The sequence below is a fragment of the Trachurus trachurus genome (assembly GCF_905171665.1).
Source record: "Trachurus trachurus genome assembly, chromosome: 9".
NCBI lineage: Eukaryota > Metazoa > Chordata > Actinopteri > Carangiformes > Carangidae > Trachurus > Trachurus trachurus.
In genome coordinates, this window is record NC_139895.1 from 23,094,360 (window position 1) to 23,118,059 (window position 23,700).

The 23,700-nt window shown below is 42.6% G+C and overlaps 1 protein-coding gene across 3 annotated transcripts; it reads right to left on the minus strand.

Moving 5' to 3' along the window:
- Nucleotides 1-1,655: 1,655 nt before the first annotated feature.
- LOC310991748 (transforming acidic coiled-coil-containing protein 1-like) lies at nucleotides 1,656-22,504 on the minus strand. 3 transcript variants are annotated; one of them, XM_083979652.1, is made up of 13 exons: nucleotides 22,083-22,504; nucleotides 13,277-13,368; nucleotides 9,217-9,631; nucleotides 7,649-7,703; nucleotides 7,468-7,537; nucleotides 6,487-6,539; nucleotides 5,459-5,593; nucleotides 5,045-5,121; nucleotides 4,707-4,750; nucleotides 4,384-4,544; nucleotides 3,782-3,888; nucleotides 3,543-3,663; nucleotides 1,656-3,409 (listed from the first exon to the last, which is right to left on the minus strand). In XM_083979652.1, exons 1-13 carry the CDS (start codon nucleotides 22,145-22,147, stop codon nucleotides 3,341-3,343), a joined length of 1,464 nt encoding a protein of 487 aa, XP_083835778.1. In that variant the 5' UTR covers nucleotides 22,148-22,504; the 3' UTR covers nucleotides 1,656-3,340. The 3 variants fall into 3 exon arrangements, with proteins under 3 accessions (XP_083835778.1, XP_083835777.1, XP_083835776.1); XM_083979651.1 differs by lacking the exon at nucleotides 22,083-22,504 and adding an exon at nucleotides 15,132-15,557 and having other exon boundaries at nucleotides 5,459-5,590; XM_083979650.1 differs by lacking the exon at nucleotides 22,083-22,504 and adding an exon at nucleotides 15,132-15,557.
- Between the last annotated feature and the right edge of the window lie 1,196 nt (nucleotides 22,505-23,700).

Sequence of the window (23,700 nt, forward strand, 5' to 3'; positions counted from 1 at the left end):
GCATTATGGGTTTTAATACTGACCTTCACTTTGTCAATGGAAACAACATGTGAGCTATTTTAAGCTGCACTGACTTCCTCAAACTCCTGCTTCACACATGCAGCGAGTCGCCAGTGATGTGCTGACCTCTAGTGAGGCATTTACACTATTGTAATCAACCAAAGCAACCCATATTTGTGCCATATGTTTCCCTCGGCTGTGTGTTTGTTTGTGTTTTACTCACTGGGTCCTGTGATGGTGGAGCAGGCGTCAGCGTACTGAGGACAGGGGGTGGAGCCCTGTCGGTTGCAGTCTTCCTCATTGGACGCCACGCATGTGTGACATTTGAGGGCGTGGCCTTTACAGACAGAACAAGAGAGAACACCTGACTTGAGACTAAGCATGTATATTCACAGGCAAGGTGTCAGCACACAAACAAACAACCATGAGCTCATATTTCATCCCACTGTGCATCCACACACACTAGAGATCCGAGTATCACAGTCAGTCTCATGAAGGCTACACTCAGTTCTGACTCATGAAGGTTTAAACCTGAGACAGATTTGAGTACGAAACATTTTTCATTGAACAAGCCTCTCTCTGGTTCCTGGATCATCGGTGCTTTTATAACCCGTCTACAATTAGTCTGCCTGCTGATAATCAACCAAATCCTTCCCCACTGTTTACAAACACACCCCCTCCCCTGAATCCAGTGTGTGGGTATCAGTGTTGTAGAAACTTACTGTGGCAGGCCAGAGAGATGAACAGCAGCAGGGCGAGTGCAGTCTTCATGGCAGCTGGCTGATGGGTCAGTGTGTCTCCAAGAGTCCAGAGAGAGAGTGGACGGACTGAGGTGAGTGTCTGATGGAGGGGACAGCAGAGGTTGAGGTGGAGGAGGGGGTTTAGACATGGGAAGGTGTCTGAGGGCATTAAGGTCTTATCTCTGTAATCTCCATCTATGCTGCACAGGCAGCACCCTGTAGTAATAGACTTAACCCAGCAAGCTTTAACAGAGAGACGCCGTTATCAAGCCATCAGTCCAGCGAGCAGCAGAAAGTTGAGGTCATTTGCTGGAGGATTGGTTCTAAAACACTGTTTTTGTATCTACTGACACCTGTCTGACAGTGTGGACGTAACGGGATGAGTGATAGATAGATAGATAGATAGATAGATAGATAGATAGATAGATAGATAGATAGATAGATAGATAGATAGATAGATAGATAGATAGATAGATAGATAGATAGATAGATAGATAGATTCAGTTTCTCAGCTGCACAATCAATCATCATTCATCAACAACAACAGATAAGTTCATAAAATAGTGCATAGAGAATAAAAGAATTAAAAGATTAAAATAAGGAGTTTGAGGTAATAAATAGTAAAATAAAAAGAGTGACAATAAATAGCCAATGGTAAAAGTAAAATGTTAGTGTAATGTTGTGTGTGTGTGTTGGGTCTGATGTAAACACTAGTGCATCATTACTGGGACTGAGGCTACAGCTGAGACCATGTCACACATGCAGACAAACACAACAAACACACACACACACACACACACACACACACACACACTGAACAAACAAAAGAAACACACATAACTTGTAGTAAAACAAATTATATTTATGTTTATTTAGGCAAATGTACACACACTCACACACTCACTGTTAGTCTGCAATGTCAACACGTGTGAGATCACCATTTCTAATTTACAAATGCAAACAAAAACCTTAAGAAAGGGGCTAAAGTGTCAAAACAATATTAAAAATATTAAAAACAAGGAGATGATGTGACATTAGAATGGCACAGATATAAACTGTGGCACATCAGTGGGTTTGTGTCATAAGTGGATTTTCATGGTGGTTTGGAAGCTGGATATCAGGTTTTAAAACTTTTTTTCAATAGTGACCAACTCAAAGTATCAATAAAATAGAAATACTCACCCATTTGTAGTTTTATTTTCTTTAACCAAATATTGCCTGATTAAAATCACAAGAGTTGAAACTTCTACATTGTATTTTATCAAGGTAAATAGTTTCTGTTAAACCTTAAGTAAGCTTTCTGTAGAAAAAGGCAAGAATTGAAAAAGCTGTTTTCTTGTTGTCGTTTTCATCATTGGCATTGGTTCAGAAATATTTCAATACCCAGTTATGTGACAACCTCCATTACTAAAGCACTGTGCCCAACACAACTGGTTTTACTGGCGTGTTAAGAAAACAATCTGAATCCTGAGAAACGCAAATAAACATGCAAAAAAGCAGACTGATGTGTTGAATAACCCTCATAACATATCTTCTGAAGCTGTTCAGTCTCTTTTCTTTAATTTGTGGTAAGAGGTAAATATGATTAGCATATGCTCTTGACAGTGATGGTTTAAAAACAATGGTGTCATACTGCATATTAATATCTTCAACAAAATATAGTGCCATTATGTCTTCCCCCGTGACAGATTGTGACCAGTTGTGGAGTTGATTTTTACTTATTGTCTCTGGATCAGAAAAGACAATGCCACAAAGTTTATAGAGTCACAGGGAAGTTCATGAATGTCAGGTGATTACACTTCTCTGTGCATGATAAATATTCTGCAGAACCTTTAACATCTGTGTTGTAGTGAAACTCAGGTAAAGAAGCTGCAGCTTTAGTTTCACTGAAATGTGGTTCAGATTCCTTCTTGTTTCCGTGTCACTCCTGAACAAACCGAGGCCCTTGAAGCCTGACTGATGTACTTCCTCAACCACTCCTAAATCCTTTTCTTCAGCTCTTGTGCAGCTTGACTTTAACCCTGACCTCATTCTGCCCCCACAAAATATCCTCTCTCTCTCTCTCTCTCTCTCTCTCTCTCTCTCTCTCTCTCAGGGTAAACTCTTTGCTTACATTATAAAAAATACATTTTATTCTATTGTTGCTTTTTAAACAATCCTCGTCAAACGCCCATGCAAAACTCCAAAACAACCCCAGCTCGCATTAAATCTGATGTCATCCTGCAGGGGCATTATGCTAGGAATTTAGCCGTTAAGCTGCTGGGAATTTAAGTTGAGTCACAAGCGGGTTGTTGTTCGCTGGTGGATGAAAGCACAAGGGGTCCGGATGACCTCATAATGTGCAACTAATGCAAAACACAGTGACCACATATAACAAAGTCCCCACAATAACTATAATTTACAGAACCTTCTTGATTCTGATCACAAGTAGTGCAACAGTAGTGGACAGGAAGTTACTTTATAAATTTGTACATAGCAGTCTCTGAGACTCAGGGCTTAGCACAGGGAACAGGAGCTGCTTTTTGGCTGGGGGCATGCACAGGGCGTCACTGTAGGCAGGACCAGAGGGACGGCAGCAGCTGATCCACAGGAATCGTCTCTCAGTCTATTCTTCCCATTTTGGCAATCAGCTCATCACAGATCTTTGTGAGCTCCTCGATCTCTTGATTCTGTCACAAAACAACAAAGGATGAAGAAGTTATTTAATACATCCATATATACTAAATCCCAGCACGGAAATTCCTTGTGAAGAGGACATTAAAATGGTCTTATGATGGACTGAAAGGCGAGGATGCCTCTGACCTTCTGCTGCAGAGCTTGTTCCAGAGACTCATTCTTCATCTGCTCCTTCCTCAGGGTGGCAGTGAGCGCCATGTGCTCTGAGCCGGACTTAGCACGCACCTGAGCGATCTCCTCATTGGCCCTGAGTGAGACGAGGAATGAGAAAAATTAGTAAACGTTTGATATATAACCGCATCTCAAACCCCCAAAATACAAGAATTTGGTCTGTTGAAACAGATTTCCTTTCAGTCTCCACATACTTGTCGAGTTTCTCCTCAGCATGGACTTTAAGTGTCTGGTATCTCTGCTCCTCCTGTTTGACTCTGGCCAGATACTCCTGAGCACACTTCTTCAGCACCTCTTCATTCTGTTTGTGGAAACAGGGATCAGCCACAGTGTTATTCAACATAGAGAGAGCAGATATATCATCGCTCATCCCGACAGTATCCTCATGTTTGTCTTGACCTGAGTTAAAGAGCGGGAATTCTTCCCTCTCTAAACACTGTGGGATCTCCTCCTTCTAATCTTTCTGAATTCCTGCAGTTACACACATTTTCAGCTGGATGCTGCCCAGTACATTCACCGCAGCTGTCCGCTTCCCCAGAAGTCAAACAAGGGTCAACATTTGGGCACACATTGCTTTAATCCAGGGGGTTTTTGTGTGGTATTTGTTGAGGGAGCGAACACTGACTGACGGCCAGGAACGCTCAATTTAAGCACTCACTTCTAGACAAACACTGATCCCAGCTCTAGCTTTATTCAGACCTTAACTTTCTCAGTGTCAGCTGATCATCTCAGCACGTGAAAGTGACACTTCCTACCAAAAGTCATCCAGACACCAACTTGTCCTGGGAGTCCTTACTTTCTTAAAGCCCTCCAGGGTGCTCTTCATGTTCTCGTAACGCCGGAACACGTCAGATAGCGAACGCTCCACAGAGTTCAGATCTGCCAGGGCGGCCTCCTTCTCCATCGTCAGAGCATGCAAAGCCTTCTGGGAGCTCACACTGTTGCGCTGCTCATCCTCTGAGGGCAGGGGAGAAGCAGGCATTACTGTGAAGTGCTTAATAAATTATTTCTTGTATCTTGACACATCACACTGTAACAGTGAAATGCGTGGTTTTAACAAAACGTTTAACATAAATGTACTTTTCAGTGTAGATTTCATAATCCGAAATTTCTACTCACCGATCATCTGAGCAATTGTCTTTTCATACTCTGCAACGATCTTCCTGCAATACGTAAGACAAAACATGAAAGGTCTTAAACTGAAAGACAGGCGGCTGGTTTTTAAAGGTAACACCTAAATCACTGCGCTGATACTTCTACTACAGCCCAAAAACTAAAAGCCTCCTATTAAAAATACAAGTTATTAATTAGTAATATCTTGACGAAATTATTCAGTTGTGTTTGAGCGTGTCAAAACCTCATTTTACCCAACCAAGTTGACACACTCAAAGTAAATCATGGTCACTTCTTTATGATTATTGAGTTGAGAAACATTATGCAGAAACATGTTTGTTGACCTCATCTCAGTGACTTCTTGTCTGCAGTCCTCGTACTTCTTCTTCCAGTCACTGGCTTCCACCTCTTTAGTGATGATCTGAAAGCAAGATGGTGACTGTGAGTGTACAAATAAAACTAGATAGATAGATAGATAGATAGATAGATAGATAGATAGATAGATAGATAGATAGATAGATAGATAGATAGATAGATAGATAGATAGATAGATAGATAGATAGATAGATAGATAGATAGATAGATAGATGCCTTTATTGTCTGTCACACATATAGCACACAATTGTACACCACCAGACATTGAAAACATATACCCACATTTGAAAAAAACCCAAACAAAAACATTATCACACACATGTACTTGACAAACACGTACGACATATTTCATGCTGGATGTGTGAGCAGTTAGAAGTGTGTACCTCCTCTCTAATGAGGGTGAGAACGGCCTGCTTTTCAGCCTCACTGATGCAGATGGAGTCCAGGACCTGACTTCCTGTTTTCTGCATCTCACTTCCCCTTGACTTGTTCTTCAGTTTGCACGTGTCCTCGTACTGCTGAGGGCAGAGGGCAGAGTGGAATCAGTCAACTGCTTTACATATCAAGCATTATTATTGGAGGGTTAGCCCACCTACACTTTAAAAATATATATATATTACTACAATTGTCTTATAAGGTATTTCAAACAACATTCCCTCTTATATTCTAAATATTACCAATGCAAACTATACTATGTAGTATGAGGTGCAGAATTTCCTGTCTGTTATTTCTCTCTTAGACATCTCTCCCCCTCATGTTTCGCTTCATGCCCGCCTTGCCTTTTAATGAGTGTTCTCAAACATCTCAGTCCTCCTTCTTCTCTTCCCCCACGTCTCTCTCCTCTCTCATTTTGTCCTTACCTGGATTATAACACTCATCTTCTAATCTCCTGTATGATAATCTAAATCCATCTGTCACCTGAGGACATGAAAGCACCCCCTGCTGTCCTACAGCACACCGCAGTCATCCTATCAGATGGACCATCATACTGCAGCTTTGTATATAGTCTATAATTTTGTCTACTCTGGAGTCACAACACACAACTGCTTGGACAGTCTTTCATTCACAGTGTAAAGGTCACCCATTCAAATCACACATACTGAGAGAAGTGGAGCGGCCACTGTTAACACTACAGCGTCAAGCAACACTAGGACACGTCTGGACTTGTCATAGCTGTTTTTTCCTTGATGCTGATGGTGACGGTTCAGTTTGACCTACGTATAAATGAGTGCACCGGCCCCACCTAGTGGTTTTAGGGAGGAATCATAATCAGAGGTGCTGAAGTAGAGTAAATCAGATACAGTATGAATGATAGTGTAGGACTGAGATGATAATTAAATGAACCGTACATAGGCCTGGCACAGACGATGTAGGGGAAATTACTAAAATGGCTAATGTAATATTTCCTCACCACAGAGCAGCAGTCTGACTCCTCAGGGCTGGATGTCACATGGCAGTCTTGGACTGGAAGAAAGCAACAAACTCATGTTATGAAGAAATTTGTGATGTTGATGCTGTGGTCTGTAATTCAATATAGTTCAACAACAGGACAGGCACACAGCAGTACATGAGGGTCAACGTTAAAATATGTCACAAAAACAAACGTTTTCCTGAGTTGTAGAGTCTGATTTCACTGCAACCTGAATGAGATGCCGTCATTTGTTCTCATGACTGACTCTTGGTAACTGCAGTGGTGAGCTGCATTTCATTACTTCAAGGAAAAAGCTTGAGTCTGAATACTAAAGTCTTTGGTGTTGATATAATCATTTTTGTTTTTATTTTATGTTATGATGACTAAAGACAAGTTCAAATGGCTACGCCAGACACCAGACATTTGTGCAGAACTATTTCTAAAAACAAAGGAAGCAGCTTTTCTTGCATGTAAATAACTTTCTGTGTTTTTACTGTGTAAAAAGCCAAATAAAAAAGAGCTCCGACAGTCTTTAAAAGCATATGCTCTGAGAAATCATTTCAGTAGTAAAAAAACAAACAAACAGTAGCCGTTACACAGCAGAGGAAACAGTTTGTGTTGTTGTACAGTCTCTGTGCTCACGACGTGCAAAGTCACAAGTTTAAATGCGGCACAAAATGATACGCGAAGTTAATGATTAATGTTGTGTGAGTGTGTCTGTAACAGTAAGCCAAAGATGACCTTCTCGCTGTGCGGTATCGATCGAGCATGGCTGATTATTTGCCCTGAGGGAAGCTAAAGCAAGCTGTCTAAAATTTAACATCCAGTTATCTGATCTCTGTCCACGAGTGCCTCACCGAGCTGACTAACAACGGAGCCATTCATTAGTGTATTCATGTGTGTTGTAACTGGGTGGCTCTCAGAAATGTAGACATTATGGACAAAGCACTAAAATCAATACTCATTGATCCTTTTACTCACTGCTTTGGTCCTTGTCGGGTTTGCTCGCCAGCTTCTCCTCATCTGTGGCATGGCCTCCATGATGGTCTTCCTTCAACGACAGTGAGCAAAGTCAACCACACTGACTGAAAGTAGTTCGTCAGGACCACATGAGCTAGCTGTTGCTTAGAAAGTGAGCAGTAGACACATTTCCCATTCTTACCTGTCCAGCAAAGTCCTGTTGCATCAGCTGATTCTGCTTCATCTTACAGGAGTTCCTGAGGATGAAGGTCAAACACAATACCAACGTTAAGACAAAACAGACCGTATCTCTCCATGTGGGTGCATGTGAGCAGGTGTAACATTGCAAAGAAAAAGCAGGACAGATAGAAAGCCTCATGGTCAGACCTCATTGCTTTGCTCTGTGTATGCGTGTGGCCTGATCTTCCATGCTCTGCTAAAAGTGCTGAATTATGCAGGAGAAAAAGCTGATTAATGCTGACGGTGTTTGCCAATTTGAAATAGGAGCAACAACAGTTGCACAGGGCATTAGAGGGAAATTACAAGGTTCCTATTAACACTCTCTCCTCCACTTTCTAAATCTATTCCTCAGTTTTTCCCCCCACCTTCACTTTGAGGTCGAAGGGAAATCTAGGTCAAGTGAGTGACACAGCAGACTGTGGAATGACACTGGACTTGTATTCAGTCATAGCAAATTACAAAAACACACACGTCTGCACACACAGCTACACAGTACTTACAACAGAACACAGAGGAAATGGACTTGCTCTGCAGTCCTGATGCCACACAGAAAGGAGGGGGTCAGAATGACAGGTTGGGAGGGAAAAGGAAAGAAAGACACAAGGGAGGATGGGACAGGGGTTAGGTTAAACAGAAAATGAGTGCAGGGTTATTATAGTTTAGTAAACAGAAAGTCAAGACAAAAACTAGCACTGGTGAGAGTTTTGTTTGTTGAACTATAAAATAAAGCATCAATGAAAGTCAAAAACGTCCTCAAATTTTTTTTAAAGCTGCAATAGAAAATAAAAAAATAATCAAAATTAAGCATTTTGGGCCATTTAATTGTCTTCTGATATTTTCGTATTGGCAAGAGAGTCATAGAGAGATGCTTCAAATATTTAAAATTAGAGATGTTGGAGTCATTCAAAGAGTTGTTCCAACATAAATCTTTTGATGCACATAAATAAACTCAGTGCACACTGTACAGTAACATGGGTGGCACTCCTTAAGCAGAACAATAACAGAAACAAACCACAAGAGGTCACTGTTTGACACGTTAATGTCTCTTTGCCACTTAAAGAGTAGTTTCTGTCAGCAAAATACTCCACCCAGCTCTGAATATTTAAAATCTGACCTAAATCAGCAACCAAATGCAAAACAAACCCCACAAACAACTAAGCTAAAATGAAAGTGAACTCAAATTCTAAAAAAAAACAAAAAAAAACAGGAATAAAAACATTAAAAACTATAATAACACTGGAGAGGAATGAATGGACTTAGAAGAGAAACAATAGTTGACAGACCAGAACAGGTCACAACGGTTTGTTAAAATGAGAACAGTCTGATCCCTTCAGGTTCACTCTGCACAATAGGAAGCATTCACTTCTGTTTTCTACAGCCATAAAAGAGAGCAGCCGTTTTTCCAGCCAGTAAATCTGTGAGTCACAGTGATTCAGTGAATGTAGCCACTGACTGTAAAGAGGATGATTATGATCGGTAACTGGAGAAGAATGGCCTCTGTGTATGTTTGTTTGATAATGCTCTACTCACGTTATTATGGTGTCGCTGGTGTCACAGGTGAGTTTTGTATTTGACAGCACGGTGTCAGAGTTTATGTTGCCATTGAGCAAATCTGGGTCCACACAGATGTCATGACTGGGGATCAAGTTTGAGTCTGGGCTGGAGTCTGACGTCACCGGAGCCTCATCATCCACCTCCGAGGGATCGGGTTTGTTCAGTGGAGAGAGGACGGACAGCGACGGGGGCCGGAGAGGAGCAGACGGGGAGAGGCCCTCCCCTGGTTTTGTGCTTAGGGTGAAATTAAGGTTCTGATCCACACTCAAGCCGCTGTTGTTTGGCGAGGAGCTGGTGAGGTTGTTCAGTGAATCAACCTCTTGGAATGAGACCGTGCCAACATCCTGGTTACAGTTTTTGTCCAGGAAGTGGTTTGTAATATCAGGAGGAGCTGTAAAAAAAAAAGAAGAGAGATGGTTTATAAACCACATTTTTCTGTTCTTAAACCCATAAACCTGTCTTTTCCCCCTATAAACTCACATCAACTGATTTTATGGGGCACTTGGAGGAATCGGAAACAAGTTGTGACCACAACACTGACATCTACTTGCTTTTGAAGTTCATATGGTGCACATATTTTCAAACAGTGACTGACTTACACACCCAGTATACACCCAGAGCTTTTGCTGCTAAATACTTCTCCTATACTCTCCTGTTATTTTCTATCCTCTGGATTGTTAACTGTAGGGATGTGCACGGTTACCCGGGTACTCGAGTACTCGAGTAGCAATCTGCTACTCGGTTATGAATTTATTACTCGGGTACCCGAGGATTAAAAAAAACGGCACGTCAGAGCGCAATCTAGTGTCGGATCAGACTACATTATCATGCCATGGTTCGGCTTTTTGTAGTGTTAAACAGTTTCGGATCAAGCAACGTGATTTTCTGCTGTGTAAAAGCGTTTTTGGATCGAGCCTCGGACTTTCAAACCTTTTACAATAATTCTCCCTCCCTCCCTCGGCGACGTACGCCGTCGGGAGGGAGACGACAGGTCTCAAGTCTGGTAGAAAATATACTTTCACTTTACAAACACTCTGAAACCTTCCCTGTTATTTCCTGAAACGATGCGAGGCAGAGAGGACCGAAGGCACCAACATGTGTAGTGTGGACTAATAAATAAGCACCGCTAATGATTTAAAAAAGAAAAGAAAAAAAAAGTTTTCTCCTCCGTGGCAGCCGCGGCATAAATGCGCTGCACTCAGCGCTGCACTCAGCGCTCAGAGCGCATGCAGCGCATTTATTCCCCGGCATAAAGATGCACATCTGCCTCGTATGTGCATCTTAAACTCCAGTCTCTACTCTTATTATCCACCTGACATTGTGTGTGACGACGCTGTGTGTCAGTAATGCGGACTGTCTGACGGACAGAGCGCATTTATGCACCGGCTGCGCTCTGTCCGTCAGACATGACGTCATTTTATTTTTTATTACAGTACTCGATTACCCGATTAGTACCAGCTTCGGTTACACGATTAGTAAATTAGTCGAAATGCCCATCCCTAGTTAACTGTATCTCTCTCCTGTACGGTGCCTGATAGGTCATACACAGATGGTTTTTAGAGCATTTTCACTGAAACCAACACTGTGGGAGCAGTATGACAGATAGAGGAACCACTCAGTGGCTGTCCTGGAGAAAATAGACCTTATGCCCTCCTCTGTGCCCTTAAACAATTTAACAAAACATCTCAATCCTGTGGCTACACAACGATTTTATCTGTCATTCAGGGATTTACCCCTGAGGAGACGGCCTCTACTTCTCCTGTGAGAACACTTAAAATGGCTACAGGCTTCCTCTCACGGCACTTCACATCCTGTGTCCTCAAAGTTAACAGCTAGCTGACGACCACAGCAGCAGACCCAGTCTCTGTTGAGTCACATTTCTGCTGAAACACAGGATGCTCTGTTACTGAAGAAAAATGCACTCAGACCAACTCTCACAGCTCCACGCAATAACAAACCCACAAGACCCTCTCCTGTGCTTTTCTTCTCAACGTGCACAATATGAATGAGGACATTGTGGTTTCACCTTGGGTGGGTGACAGGTTCACACGCTGTTAGCAGTGACCTAAGGCTTACGTGTGACTTACTACATCACACGGTCAATTGATGTAACTTCAGCAAAGCCTCTCTCTGCTCAAAATGCAGGGACTCTCAAAAACACTGCACACACACCCTTCAGAGACAAGGAGCAGATGTAGAGGAGCCACACCCAGTCATGGGGAGTACATACACCACCATGCGGCCTAGCAACAAAAACAACATCAGGCTTTACTACAGTTTCACAACTCAACAAAAAAGAGGAAAAAGAGACAGAGGGGGATGTGAGAGAGAAACAGACAGAGTATTGGTAGGCACACTGCTGTCTAATGTTTCATCCTGGTTCAACGGTACATGCAATTAGGTTGTGGTATGTGGTTCTTCCCATGAACAGGCAGCAATTGCGCCCTGAACATTTTGAGTCTAATTATAGCGAACTAAACTATCAATTTCTTCACAGTCGATCTTTTATTTACAAAACTGAACCACAATTTGGACTGACCATGTGACGGTTTTATCACAAAAGGACACTGTTATTGTCTGAAAACTGGATTAAATACAAAATGGATTCATCTCTTGTTATTTATTGGCACAGCAGTATCCCATGTGTGGTGGTCAAAACATGTCTGATTTAAGTAGCGGAGACATCCATACTGTGCAGACGAATGATATCCTAACACGCATATACAGTACATGTCAATCAATTACTGAAATGTAGATGGTTAAAGAAAACCGAGCTTGCAAACGTAACTCATATAACAGCATTAGTTTCAGCACAGAAGATGCTCTCCAGATTATCTGTCACCATGGTAACGTGTGGTGCTCGTGTCTGTGTGGGTAAAGCAGGACAGCTGAAGGCAAAATGGGTTAGGGGAGCGGGGGGCTTGGACACCAGTGAGTGGACCTCTTTGGCAGCTTCACACAGACAGGTCTGTCTAATGGGAAAGAGCTAATTTACACTTCTAATAACCTTTCATGCACACAGTATCACAAATCTATAGCAGGCATGGTCACACTACTCAGAAATTGGAGTTATACAAAGTAACATTGCAATCTGAAAATATAATTTACCTTACATTTAAGTTTTGAGACAGTTTGAGCAGAAAGAAAGACAAACAGCCTGACCCTAACTTTAAAAGAGCTATTTGTAAGATCAGCCATTGCTACACAGCCAGCATTAACTCGAAAAACTGTTTACCAGTCTTGCCAAGAGCTACAACCATTGTTGCATTTACTAGACGAGAGGTTATAATGCTTCCTCTGAGAGATGCTTGTTGTTCAGTCAACCCCTCTGTGAGATGGTCCAGCCAAAACCAGAGTGAGCTGAAATTTGATGCTGAAATCAACATTTCTTCTGGACTGGTAATTAAACCACAGTCGTTATGACACTGGTAACGTAGCAATAGCAAAAGCTTGCAAATAAATAGCATTAAAATAACAAATGCCAAAATCAGACACAGGAAACAATTATTTCTGACCTATTGATACTCGTTACTTGGAGGAAGACTTGGCTGTTTCCATAGGCAAGGAGGCACTGATTTCAAGAACTGATTTTTATGAAATAAAACTGATTTATTTTGGCACCTATATGCCACCAAAATGTTAGACTGGGTAGTTTGCTAATGTTCAGTCCTAATGCTGATACACGCCCGGCAGGTGAACCACACCCATCAGTGATGCTGCTGTGGTTGAAAACATTCAAGCACAGCTTTTCAATATAAAAAGTATGGACTGCATTTATAAAGCAACCTGATTTTCTAGACTTAACAACCACTCAAAGAGCTTTACCGTGCTAGGAAAGCTAGTTCGACAGTCTCTTTGCTGGACTGAGGCACAGCCTGTGCAACAGCAACCCTCTGTCACATGTTTATGTTATTGTTTTCGCTTTAGCTTTTTGGGACTCCACAGATGTACCAAAGAAGAACTTACCGTAGTACTTCTACTTAGTTGAACACTTGGTATCTTGGTAGATACAGTGTATAAGAGCCCTGGGTCTCACCTGTGTGGTTGGAGTTGTCCAGTTGGCTCAGTAGCTTCACAACACCCGGAGACTCTGCCTCTGGAGTCTCATAGGTTCCCTCCGAGTCTGAACTGAGGGGAGAAAGAGAGAGGAAGGACAATTACTTATTTTACGCCTTTATTCTAAATAACCTTTTTTTAAATATTACAAACAAAACTCATAGATGGACTGAAATAGACAAAGTGACTGGGCCACAACTGAGCATGCACATTGGGCATAGTATGTAGACCTTAAGAAGATATCTTGAAATTGAAAATGTGCTGAAATTGAGAAAAAATTACACACAAAACAGTAACGACTATTCTCATAAAGTGATTTGGAGCATGTGATTATGACAAATCACATTGCCTGGTTTAAAGTTGGAAGAGCGCTTCTGAAACAACAGCCCACTGTCTCTGAGAACAGAGAGGCATTGAAAGTGCTGATGAGTATAAATAACAACCTATAAATGCTAGAAACAGCCACCTAATGATGTACATATAACAATGAAAGTCCATGTTGCAGTGTCAAATTTACTCTAACAAATAATAGCACCGGCTTTCCAGTATCAATCTTCTGTTTTCTTTAAGTGACATGAAAACAATAGATCTAGAGTTCAAAGTGGCTTAAAATAAACAAGCTGCTTTTATTTTAAAGGAAGTCAGAGGAAGGGAGAGGAGAGGAAGTGAAGGCCTACAAGACCACCTGCATCCTTTAGACCTCAATAAGGACACACTGTGTCCCGCACAACACACACACAACACACACACACACACACACACACACACACACACACACACACACACACACACACACACACACACACACAGTCTTTTGGTCTGCTGTGTCAGCTGCCTAGACACCCAGCCTAAATTTATTTCCAAACTGTGGAGAGACAAAAAGGAAGGGAGACACAGAGTGAGGTGTGTGTGTGTGTTTGTGTGTGTCTGTGTGTGCACCCATTCCCAGCCACTTGAAAGCACATCAAAACGTCCACACTAATGAAAAACAGCACAAGACGGAACAAAGCTCAGTGCCAATATCCAACCACTCTCTGTCTCTGATACCAGTTCACACAAACACATTCACTCATTCTGCAGCTCCACACAACACCACCATCCAGAGCTAATCCCAGTGTACATACCCCCCACCCCCACCCATCCACCCTGCACCCACACACACACACACACACACACACACACACTGAATCATGTCCCAGAGATGGCCCCAATGGTTGCGATCTTGCATGGTTACTTAGAAACTGGAAATGGACAGGAAAAAAAAAAATCAAAAGCTTTGGAAACTGTGGCTTTTTTCCCCCTTCCCCCAACTTTCAGCAACTGTTTCCCAACTGCTTAACAGCCCTCACACACACACACACACACACACACACATTAAAACAGGTCCAGACAGTCAGATCCTGAGTATTTGGTCTCTCATAAAGACACGATGGTACTACTGTATAAACAAAACAGAGACGGACAAGGCAGTAGCTAAAAATATGTTTTTAGCCGATGACAGGAGTCGGACCCCGTCACTCGGATCCACAGCGTAGGAAAGAATCTAAGCCTATACCACAGTATCAATCAGTTTGTCTGTGTGTGTGTGTGTGTGTGTGTGTGTGTGTGTGTGTGTGTGTATATATCCGCCACCTGTCAGTATGACTCAGGGGAATCTGTCGTCATCACACAAACACCCACACACATACACAATCAGTCTCTTAGAGTCCAAACACTATAAAAAAATCTGTCCTTTTTGATTTCATATCTTTTAGACTGATCCTGCTGTAAACACGGAGGATCTCTCTGACTACACTCTCTCACACACATCAACATCTGGGGCCAAACCCTCTTACTTGTCCTTTCCATCCTCCTCCGCTCTGGGCTGCTCATCATCTCCTGCACTCCCAGTCACTGCTGACCATGTCCATTTCGCCCACTGGACCGGAGACAACCAGGACATCCCTGCACCACGTCAAGTCCTAAGCCTGATGTAATGCCACCTCCAATCTTTAATAGTCAACTTTGTCTTCCACTGGATCAGTTCAGACTGATCTGTCAATCAAAATGGCAGGTCAGCGAGCTTCCAAAGTCTTCCAACAAAAAAAAGGGGGCTGTCATCAACAACAAAAAAAGGAGAAGCTGTCGATCTGTCTCTTCCCCTCGCTGCTTTCTTGCTATATGGCTGTCTCACTTCCTCCTCCTGCCTAGCTGCTCAGATTTCCCATGCTGCTCTTCTGTGTTGTTGACGTTTGTGAGAGTGAAACGTGTCTCACGCTGCTGCTGCTCTGCTCACCACAGCACTGACTCACACAGTGCAGATTACTGGAGCATCAGTAGTCACTCCTCTCTGCTCTCCTCCCTCTCCCTCTCTCTCCCTCTCCCCTCGCTGCGCTCTGTCTGGACGGACAATCAGCTGGTTAGCAGACGTCGGCTCGCCCCTGCTCTCCTGTGTTTGCTAACTTCCTAGCTTGCTAGGGGGGGTTCGCCTTTCCCCTTCCTGACTCTTTGAAGGTCTAACAGCGAGAGGAGAGGCGACGGTTGCTTTCAGATGCAAAGGAGAGTGAGACTACCAGATGTCTGTGACCCTAAAGAAGAGAGAGCAAAGAAACGATGGAGCATTCAGAACATTTTTGAATAATCTTAGATGATGGTCATGAACTAAAACCACTGCAATACCCTACACAGGGCCGTTGCTAGGAATTCTGGGGCCCCTGAAAGAATACTAAAGTGGGCCCCTGACTTTTCCACTTTTTTTGTTCGACTACAAATGTATTATCATTTTGTTTTGATGCTAATGCAGCATTACTATGAGTATTAGTCAGGTTTTTTTTGGGGGGCCCTATCACCTTTCTCCCCTATACAACGGCCCTGACCCTACATGTCCAATAAATCATCAAAATAAAACTGCATCTTCCCATATTTAATAAAACTGTTAACTAGCATCAGCACTTGCAGACATTTGACAGACTTTTTTTTTATTGAACCAAACTGAAGGAATTTTCTCTTAAATTCAGCGACTGCCCTGGTGCCATACAGTCTAAAGGCTGGTGCAGACATGACTGGACAGCCCACTGAGTTTGAAGGGTAATCTGAAAGTAATTTGATTGTTAATGGTTTGTTTACTTGGCACGGCTGCTCCACGGCAGAGACAGTGGAGAACTGTGATTATGACATGACACTTCCCTGAAACAGAGCACGTGTTCTCTTTTATCCCTTAATAAACATGAGGAGACAAGAGCGATTAAACTGCTGATATTTTCAGCGAGGCGCAACAATGCAGCCTTTATACGCATATAATATGTGTATGGGAATTCAGTTGTTCATCCATGATGTGTGACCAAACATACAGAGGGTCTGTTGTCATTTGGTGAAAACATCCAGGACACAAAGCTAACTAATCAATAAAGCAAACCTAGATTGGACAATAATGATGGAAATACCAACTGGACCGACACTAAAAGTCATTTGGATGAAAGCTCTCATCACTGCTCACACACCCACTCACATGTGCGCCTCTGAGGCTGTTCGTTGATGGCTTATGTAACTTTAAGTCCAGGCTTTCACATTTATACATCTCCCTCTCTGTCTCTCTCACACACACACACACACACACACACACACACACACACACACACACACACACACACACACACACACACACACACACACACACACACACACACACACACACACACACACACACACACACACACACACACACAAACACACACACACACACACACACACACACACACACACACACACACACACACACACACACACACACACACACACAGAGTATCTAGGCCAGATGAGATGTGTTCTTTGAAAAACATGGACCATGACTAATCTAATAACGGGAGGATGGTTCAGCCACAGCGATAAAGGTGAGCAGGGATAGAAAAAGGAAGGAGCAGAGATGCTTTTCTTTTTATATGCACTTTGAAGCACCTTTCCTGCTGTTTACTGCTCACATGAGACACTTGCAAGGAAAGGCAGAGGGCTCTAAAACAGCTCCCACTGAGCTGGTACACAGAGACAAGTCCAGATAATTAAGAGAGAAAAAAAAAGCACATACACATGCGCAAATAATGTCACACACTAGTGAACACAGAGAAAGGGGCCCTGTGATGGCTGGATGGAAAAATGGAGCAAATTAAAAGGCAAGAAGGACAGATGGAAAACTGCATCAATTAAAATGAGGGGGAGAAACAGACAGCGAGACAATGAGGATGGTGGTAATTTGGAAATCAAAGGGGCAGAAAGTGAGTTTTGGGGCAGGACCAGAGTCTTTCACATTTGTTTGTGTGTCTTTAACATTCCTGACATGGCCTCCTTTCCCTCCTTATCTGTCAGTTGGAACAGCTGAGAGGACAAACCTGTCTGTCTTGCAGAGGACTAGACCTGCCCGAAACTAACAGAGCCCCTCGAGCAGCACGTTCAGACTTAATGCACATCCTGCCTTGCACAAACAGTTTTACCCTGTGACACCTTGAAGCTGTAAACTTGTAAAAAAAAAAAAAAAAAAAAAAAAGACAAAACAAAACAAAAAACACATGTATTTACACAGAGGGAGACAACACACTAGAAGACAGACAATCTGTCCCTGGTTGCTTCTATACAGCAGAGTCATGAACCACAGGCAGAGGAGGAAAAACAGAAAGAGGGAAAAGAATCAGATCTTATGTAATACTTCGAAACCACAAATAGCGCACAGCGTTAACAGTGGCAAAGCCCACACATATACATATACACACCCTATGTGATCTACAGCTGGCACCTTAGCACACAGACTAGAAAGGCAGATAAAGAGACACACTCCACCACACACAGGCCTATTAAACTACAGCAATTATGTTTGCTGTCAGTTAATCCACCAAGAATGCACAACCGTAATCACCAATTACTTTTTGACTGATGGCGGCATGTGTGGTTATGAGCTAAGAATAAATCGGCGATGATAAACATGTCTGTGAGCCACAACAGAAGTGATGCGATACAGCATGAGATAACTATGTGAGTGTGTGTGTGTGTGAGGGTGAGTGTCGTGCAGATACAGAGAGGGAATCGGAGAAGCTTCTCAACTACCACAGACCGTTTATCTCCGCTCTCAATCCCCCTGCATTACAGCAGAAGGTCAACCAGCCTTGATCCTTCATTTAGCCCCACCAATGAGACGCCATCTCTCCCTAACCGACACTATGGTCCATAACAAGGTATCTTTAAGAAATTATTCTAATTCCCTGTCCCTTGATGATGAACATGAATGTTTTTGGTGGTCATTTGCATCTTTGTGATAAAATGATTTCACTTATCTTGAAAACAACTTCTTCTACTAACACACAGACAAAAACTTGGATATATTTTGCATGCACATTCAAATCACCGAGGGAAAGGAGCTGCTTTGATTTTCAATGTAATCTCATCATGACCTTTCATCCAGTGCCATCCACATTTTTTTTTTATATATCCACATCTCAAAATAACGGAGTTGTGAGTGTGTTGTTTGTCCAACATTTTCAAATTTGCAGAGTAATTACAGCTTTTTGTTCTTTTAATTTTAGATTTGACTCTCGAGTCTCGTTTCAAGTAGTGGCTGCACATGAATGCATGTACCAAGTGATGCCTTTTCATCATCAAACTATATCTTTTAGTCAGCGTCAGTGGAGCTCTGATGTGTTGTGTTGTACTGTTTCACAAATTGTTATAGATTTTTGTCAAAAAAGTCTCTTTAAAAGATGAGTGCAATACTCATATCATGTGAGCATTGACTCAATCTGACTGAGATTAAACCCATGGGTATTCATTTTCTCCTGTGTAGAATAACTTTTTAAATTTCAGTTTTTGAAAGTTTCAGTCTATAACTGAATCACTGCCTCTTCCTGTCTCTCTGATAGACTCTCGTGAATCTGATATGAACACAATAACATTGCTGGGTTACGTTTGTTGCCTTGTATTATGGCTCCATCTAGTGGTCAATATTGGACTATTGCCCAGATTGCTCATGAATAAAACAAAAAAACAAAAAAACAGCAGCATCAGATTCAGCCATCCGTTCAGATACAATGACCCCTCTCAAAGAAATACTTGCTCAGTGCCTAATTTTTTCTTCATCAAGATAAAAGCTCAAAGAAAGAACAGATGTGAAGGAGAAAGCAAGATAACACACGGGAGACCTGACATTCGCTTTGAGAGTTTAAACAGGGTTGACAGGATCTCTGGCTTCACCATGGCAACCATTTGGGAAGGGGTCACGACGAGTGTGCTAAACAACGGAGACATGCATATAGACAACACACACACACAGACAGGCAGGCAGGCAGGAAGGTAGCACAGCAGATGATATTTACCACCTTTCGCTGATTCTGATATTAAAATGCAGCTTTGCATAGACAGAGAGAGAGAGAGAGAGAGAGAGAGAGAGAGAGAGAGAGAGAGAGAGAGAGAGAGAGAGAGAGAGAGAGAGACAGCTGCTACAACGTCTTTGATGGGCTTTTGGGAACCACAGCCACATTCACATCCCTGAAATGTCTGAGATCAGCCTATCAGAGCAAGCTGAGTTGGACTGAATGGAGCCGAGGCATTCGCCATCCCTCAGTACACGAGAAAAACTTGACTGACAGTTAAAACAAAAGAGACGGAGTGAGACAGTAAAGGAGAAAGAGAGGAGGAGTTTTCCAGTGAGAAGTCATGTAGAGAGACACCGACCGAGCTATTGTTAGCTACTACAACAGGGACACAAGAGCACACAATTCCCAGACAATAGTGCATGTGCATTGTGCACACATGCACCGTAGCAGGGAGACGACACACCCCCTACTGTTCTACTTTATGATGTTTCCATTCACAGATACTTAATTGTTTGGACATTATCACTATTAATTTTCTTTAAGTGCAATAAGGGAGCGTTTCTTTCATTCATTATTCTATTCATTAACAGTGCAATATGTTTGTGCCCCTATTCTTGATTATTTATTTTTCATTTTTATTCATTATTTATCACTAGTCGTAGTAGGCTAGTTGTAGTTTTTTTTGTACCATGACAAAAAAAGACTATTCTTTGCATTTTTAAATTCAGTTGGAGAAAATGACATTTCTGTTCAAAATGCTTTTCATTCAATTACTATTTTGTTTTGGACTGTGATTTAAACAGCGATGTGTAGGCTACACAGTCCACAACAACATTACGCAAGTGAAGATTTTCAGCCATTAACTTCAACATTATTCAGCAGTGAGTTTCACTTTTATGTTGCCGAGGCTCATCCGTGAAGGCTTATGCATAATGTAGATGAACAAGCTCAAATTCTGCGCCTGTTTTCATATTCGTGACATTTGTCTCTTTAAAGATAACATACATTTTTCAGCCGACATTGGCCTGATTTCATATCACTGCAGCAAGAAATGAGCTCCAAATACAGCTCGGCTATTTTCCCAAGTGGGGAACAGTTTTGATGTTCAGGGGTTTTTTTGGAGAACAGGAAGTCCAAACTGCATCCAAGACTGCTCCAGTTAAGACATAAAAAGGATGATGAAGCAGACTAAAATTAGAACAAAAGCTGAAAGCTGCGATCCCACGGCACTGGTTGGCTTCCCAGTTTTCCCACAGGGACGACCCCAACCCCCACCTGCCCTAACACAAACACAGACGTATGCAGAAGACTACAGTACGCTTGTGTGGTGATGAGAGATTTTTGTTAAAATGACCTTATCAAATGAGTATGAATCTCTCTTCCATTTCCAAAACAACATCGTCTTCTATACAGTGGGGCATCTCACCACTGCTCTCCTTGACTTACATCACATCACTGAGTGAACACTGTAATATGACGCTTGTGATCCACGACAAGGGGCTTAGAGAGGCTTGTAAATGGAGATAAAAAGCATCACTGGGAGGACAAAGTGAAAGGACTTACTCTGTTAGAAAGGATTAGAGGGAGAAAAAAAAAGAAAAGAAGAGGGAGTGTTGTGGTTAAATGCTTTCAAGCTCTGACCAATGCCAGAGTGCAACCACATCTCCGTGTCCTTTCCCTACATTTTTAAAACAGGAAGCCTTCAGATAGCTGCAGTTCATACATTACACATACACACTAAGGACATCAAGCATACTGCATGAAAAGAACAGAAATCCATGGTGACATTTTAACAGATATAAACCGTGCAGCTTGTATGATGATTAAAACACCATTTTAGAATGAGGGTCACAGTTGCATAATTAATTGCTGGCAGAAGCATTATCTCTTCTTTTATTATATTCTAAAACCTACTACTATAATAACGTCAAAACTGAAAGGACGGTTGGGACGCTGTCTTAATTTCAGGGGCATGATCTCTTCAACTCATGCTCATTGCATTAGCCTCTCTGCTAATGGTATCAGCTGTACCACTCCTGCCTTGCCCTGTGACTCCTCCAGCTCTCTGTCGATTTGAATAGGTGAGAAAAAACAAAACAGACAGACTAGTACAGCAGCAGTGGCTGTGTGCTCATTTGAATACGTAAAAGAGTATTCAAACTAGCATAGCAACAGTGGCTGTGTGATGATGAGCTGCGTGATGGACTGATATGCTCTCAAGTCCAGCTGGGAAGCTCCCGTGGCTTTTTAGGGAAACATCAAGGTCCCAGCGTTGCCCTTCAACTTCCCTTCTCCCACACTCCGATACAGAAGCACCCAGTTCAGACACACACACACACACACACAAAAACAATCTCAAGGGCGAAATTGATCAAGATTGATCAACTTGGTCAACTATTTGGGTGTCCAGTCACACCGACACACGCAGACAAACAATGAAGGGTATCATCTTACATGCTGCTCTTCTTCCTTGGAGAGCTGATGGAGCTCTTCCTGCTCTGGCTGAGCGAGCCCCCCATGGCAACAACAGCCAAGCGTGTGTGTGTTGTGTCTCAGATGCCCCGTGTGTCCTTTCCCCCTCCCAAGGTTCACCTCTGCTTCTCCTCCGAACAGCTTGACTCAACGTCCAAGCCAAATAACGCACCGCTTCTCATGACTGACTAGTTATTATTTAATCAACCAGCCTCTCCCTCTCCCTCTCCCTCTTCCTCTTCCTCGTCTTCGTCTTTCCGCTTTCACCGTCTCTGTTGATGCTGTACAGGCTAAACACTCAGGAGTACCAATAGACACACATGAATGGCTCTGCTGTCGGTCCCGCCTCCTAGCTCCACTTCACCTCACCCGCCATCATCTCTCTCTCTCTCTTTCTCTTTCAAACACACACACACACACTCAAATATACATGCATAGCAGAGGCAGATTATTTTCACTTGTTAGGCAATGCACAGCCTTTAGGAGGTGGAGTGTGTGTGGGGAGGGGGCAGTTTAAAGACCACTTAGAGTCCAAGGAGTGGGAGGAGGGGAGATGGAGAGTGTGTGTCATGGGGTGGGCCGGGGTGGGGTGGTGGAGTATCTGGCAGGGGTGAGAGTATTGTTCAAGAGAGAAAGAGTCTCTTCTATTGTCAGTCAGCTGAATTGAATACCACATCTGAGATCCAGGGGGAGGGAGGGTGGTGATGGAGGGAGAGTTGGCGGCATAAAACACAGCTCCACTTGTTGTTGTACCACAATCCCACTACCTGCTGTGACCCAGAGCCCACCCCTGCAGCCCCTTACAGTTACACACACATAGTTAAAGCTGAATACATTAATTTGCTAAGCTCATCAGTTAGATTTTGCCCTGTAACCTAACAGGATATCCCTTCAAATGCAGATCAAACAATGCAATCAGTGTGACAGAAGGGGCTTCATCTAGGCTGACAGAGGCTGAATAAGATAACCCCAAACACGTGAAAAGTTAGTTAGATACTCTTTAACCAACAGCTAGAGGAAGAAAAGAGAAGAAAAATGTAGTGTATGGTCGATGCATCCTACTGAGATAATGATTGAAAGAAATCTTACCTCTTGAATCAAAGTCTGTGCTGTGTCATTCAGTCAGTCTCTTCAGATATTTTGAACAATGGCTAAAAGTCTGCAGGGTCAGTGTGCAGTGTTGGTTCCCGAGGAGGACAGGCCCGCCTTAGAAAATAACTGAGAGGCTTTAGTGCATAGCTTACTCCCACTGAGGTGAATCACATGAGGCTCACTATGGAGGTCCTAATTTCTCAATGACTTCACCACATTTCGTTCAAAGTGGGCACAACCACACAGCCGACGAGAGAGAACAGAAAAAAAAGATAGGAGGAGGGAAGAGGGAAAGTAAAAAGCTACAATTAATGACTCATGATTGTAACTGTCACGGTCAGTGCTGACATCCCGACCGCTACTCTAACTCCAGTTAGCACCGTAAATTAACTCAATTAGAAATAAACACACGGATTTGACGACTAGTTTAAATAACAGGAGCTGGAAACCAAGTATAAGAGTTGAACTTGCCTCATGGTTGATGTTGTTGTCAGAGAAAGTCAGCGGT

Coding starts and splice junctions, on each gene's coding strand:
- LOC310991748 (XM_083979650.1), bottom strand. CDS start 15,238: ATGTCCTGGTTGTCTCCGGTCCAGTGGGCGAAATGGACATGGTCAGCA. Junction 7,538..7,648: donor AACAGGACTTTGCTGGACAG/GTAAGAATGGGA, acceptor CTGTCGTTGAAG/GAAGACCATCATGGAGGCCA. Junction 6,540..7,467: donor ACCCGACAAGGACCAAAGCA/GTGAGTAAAAGG, acceptor GCTTTCTTCCAG/TCCAAGACTGCCATGTGACA.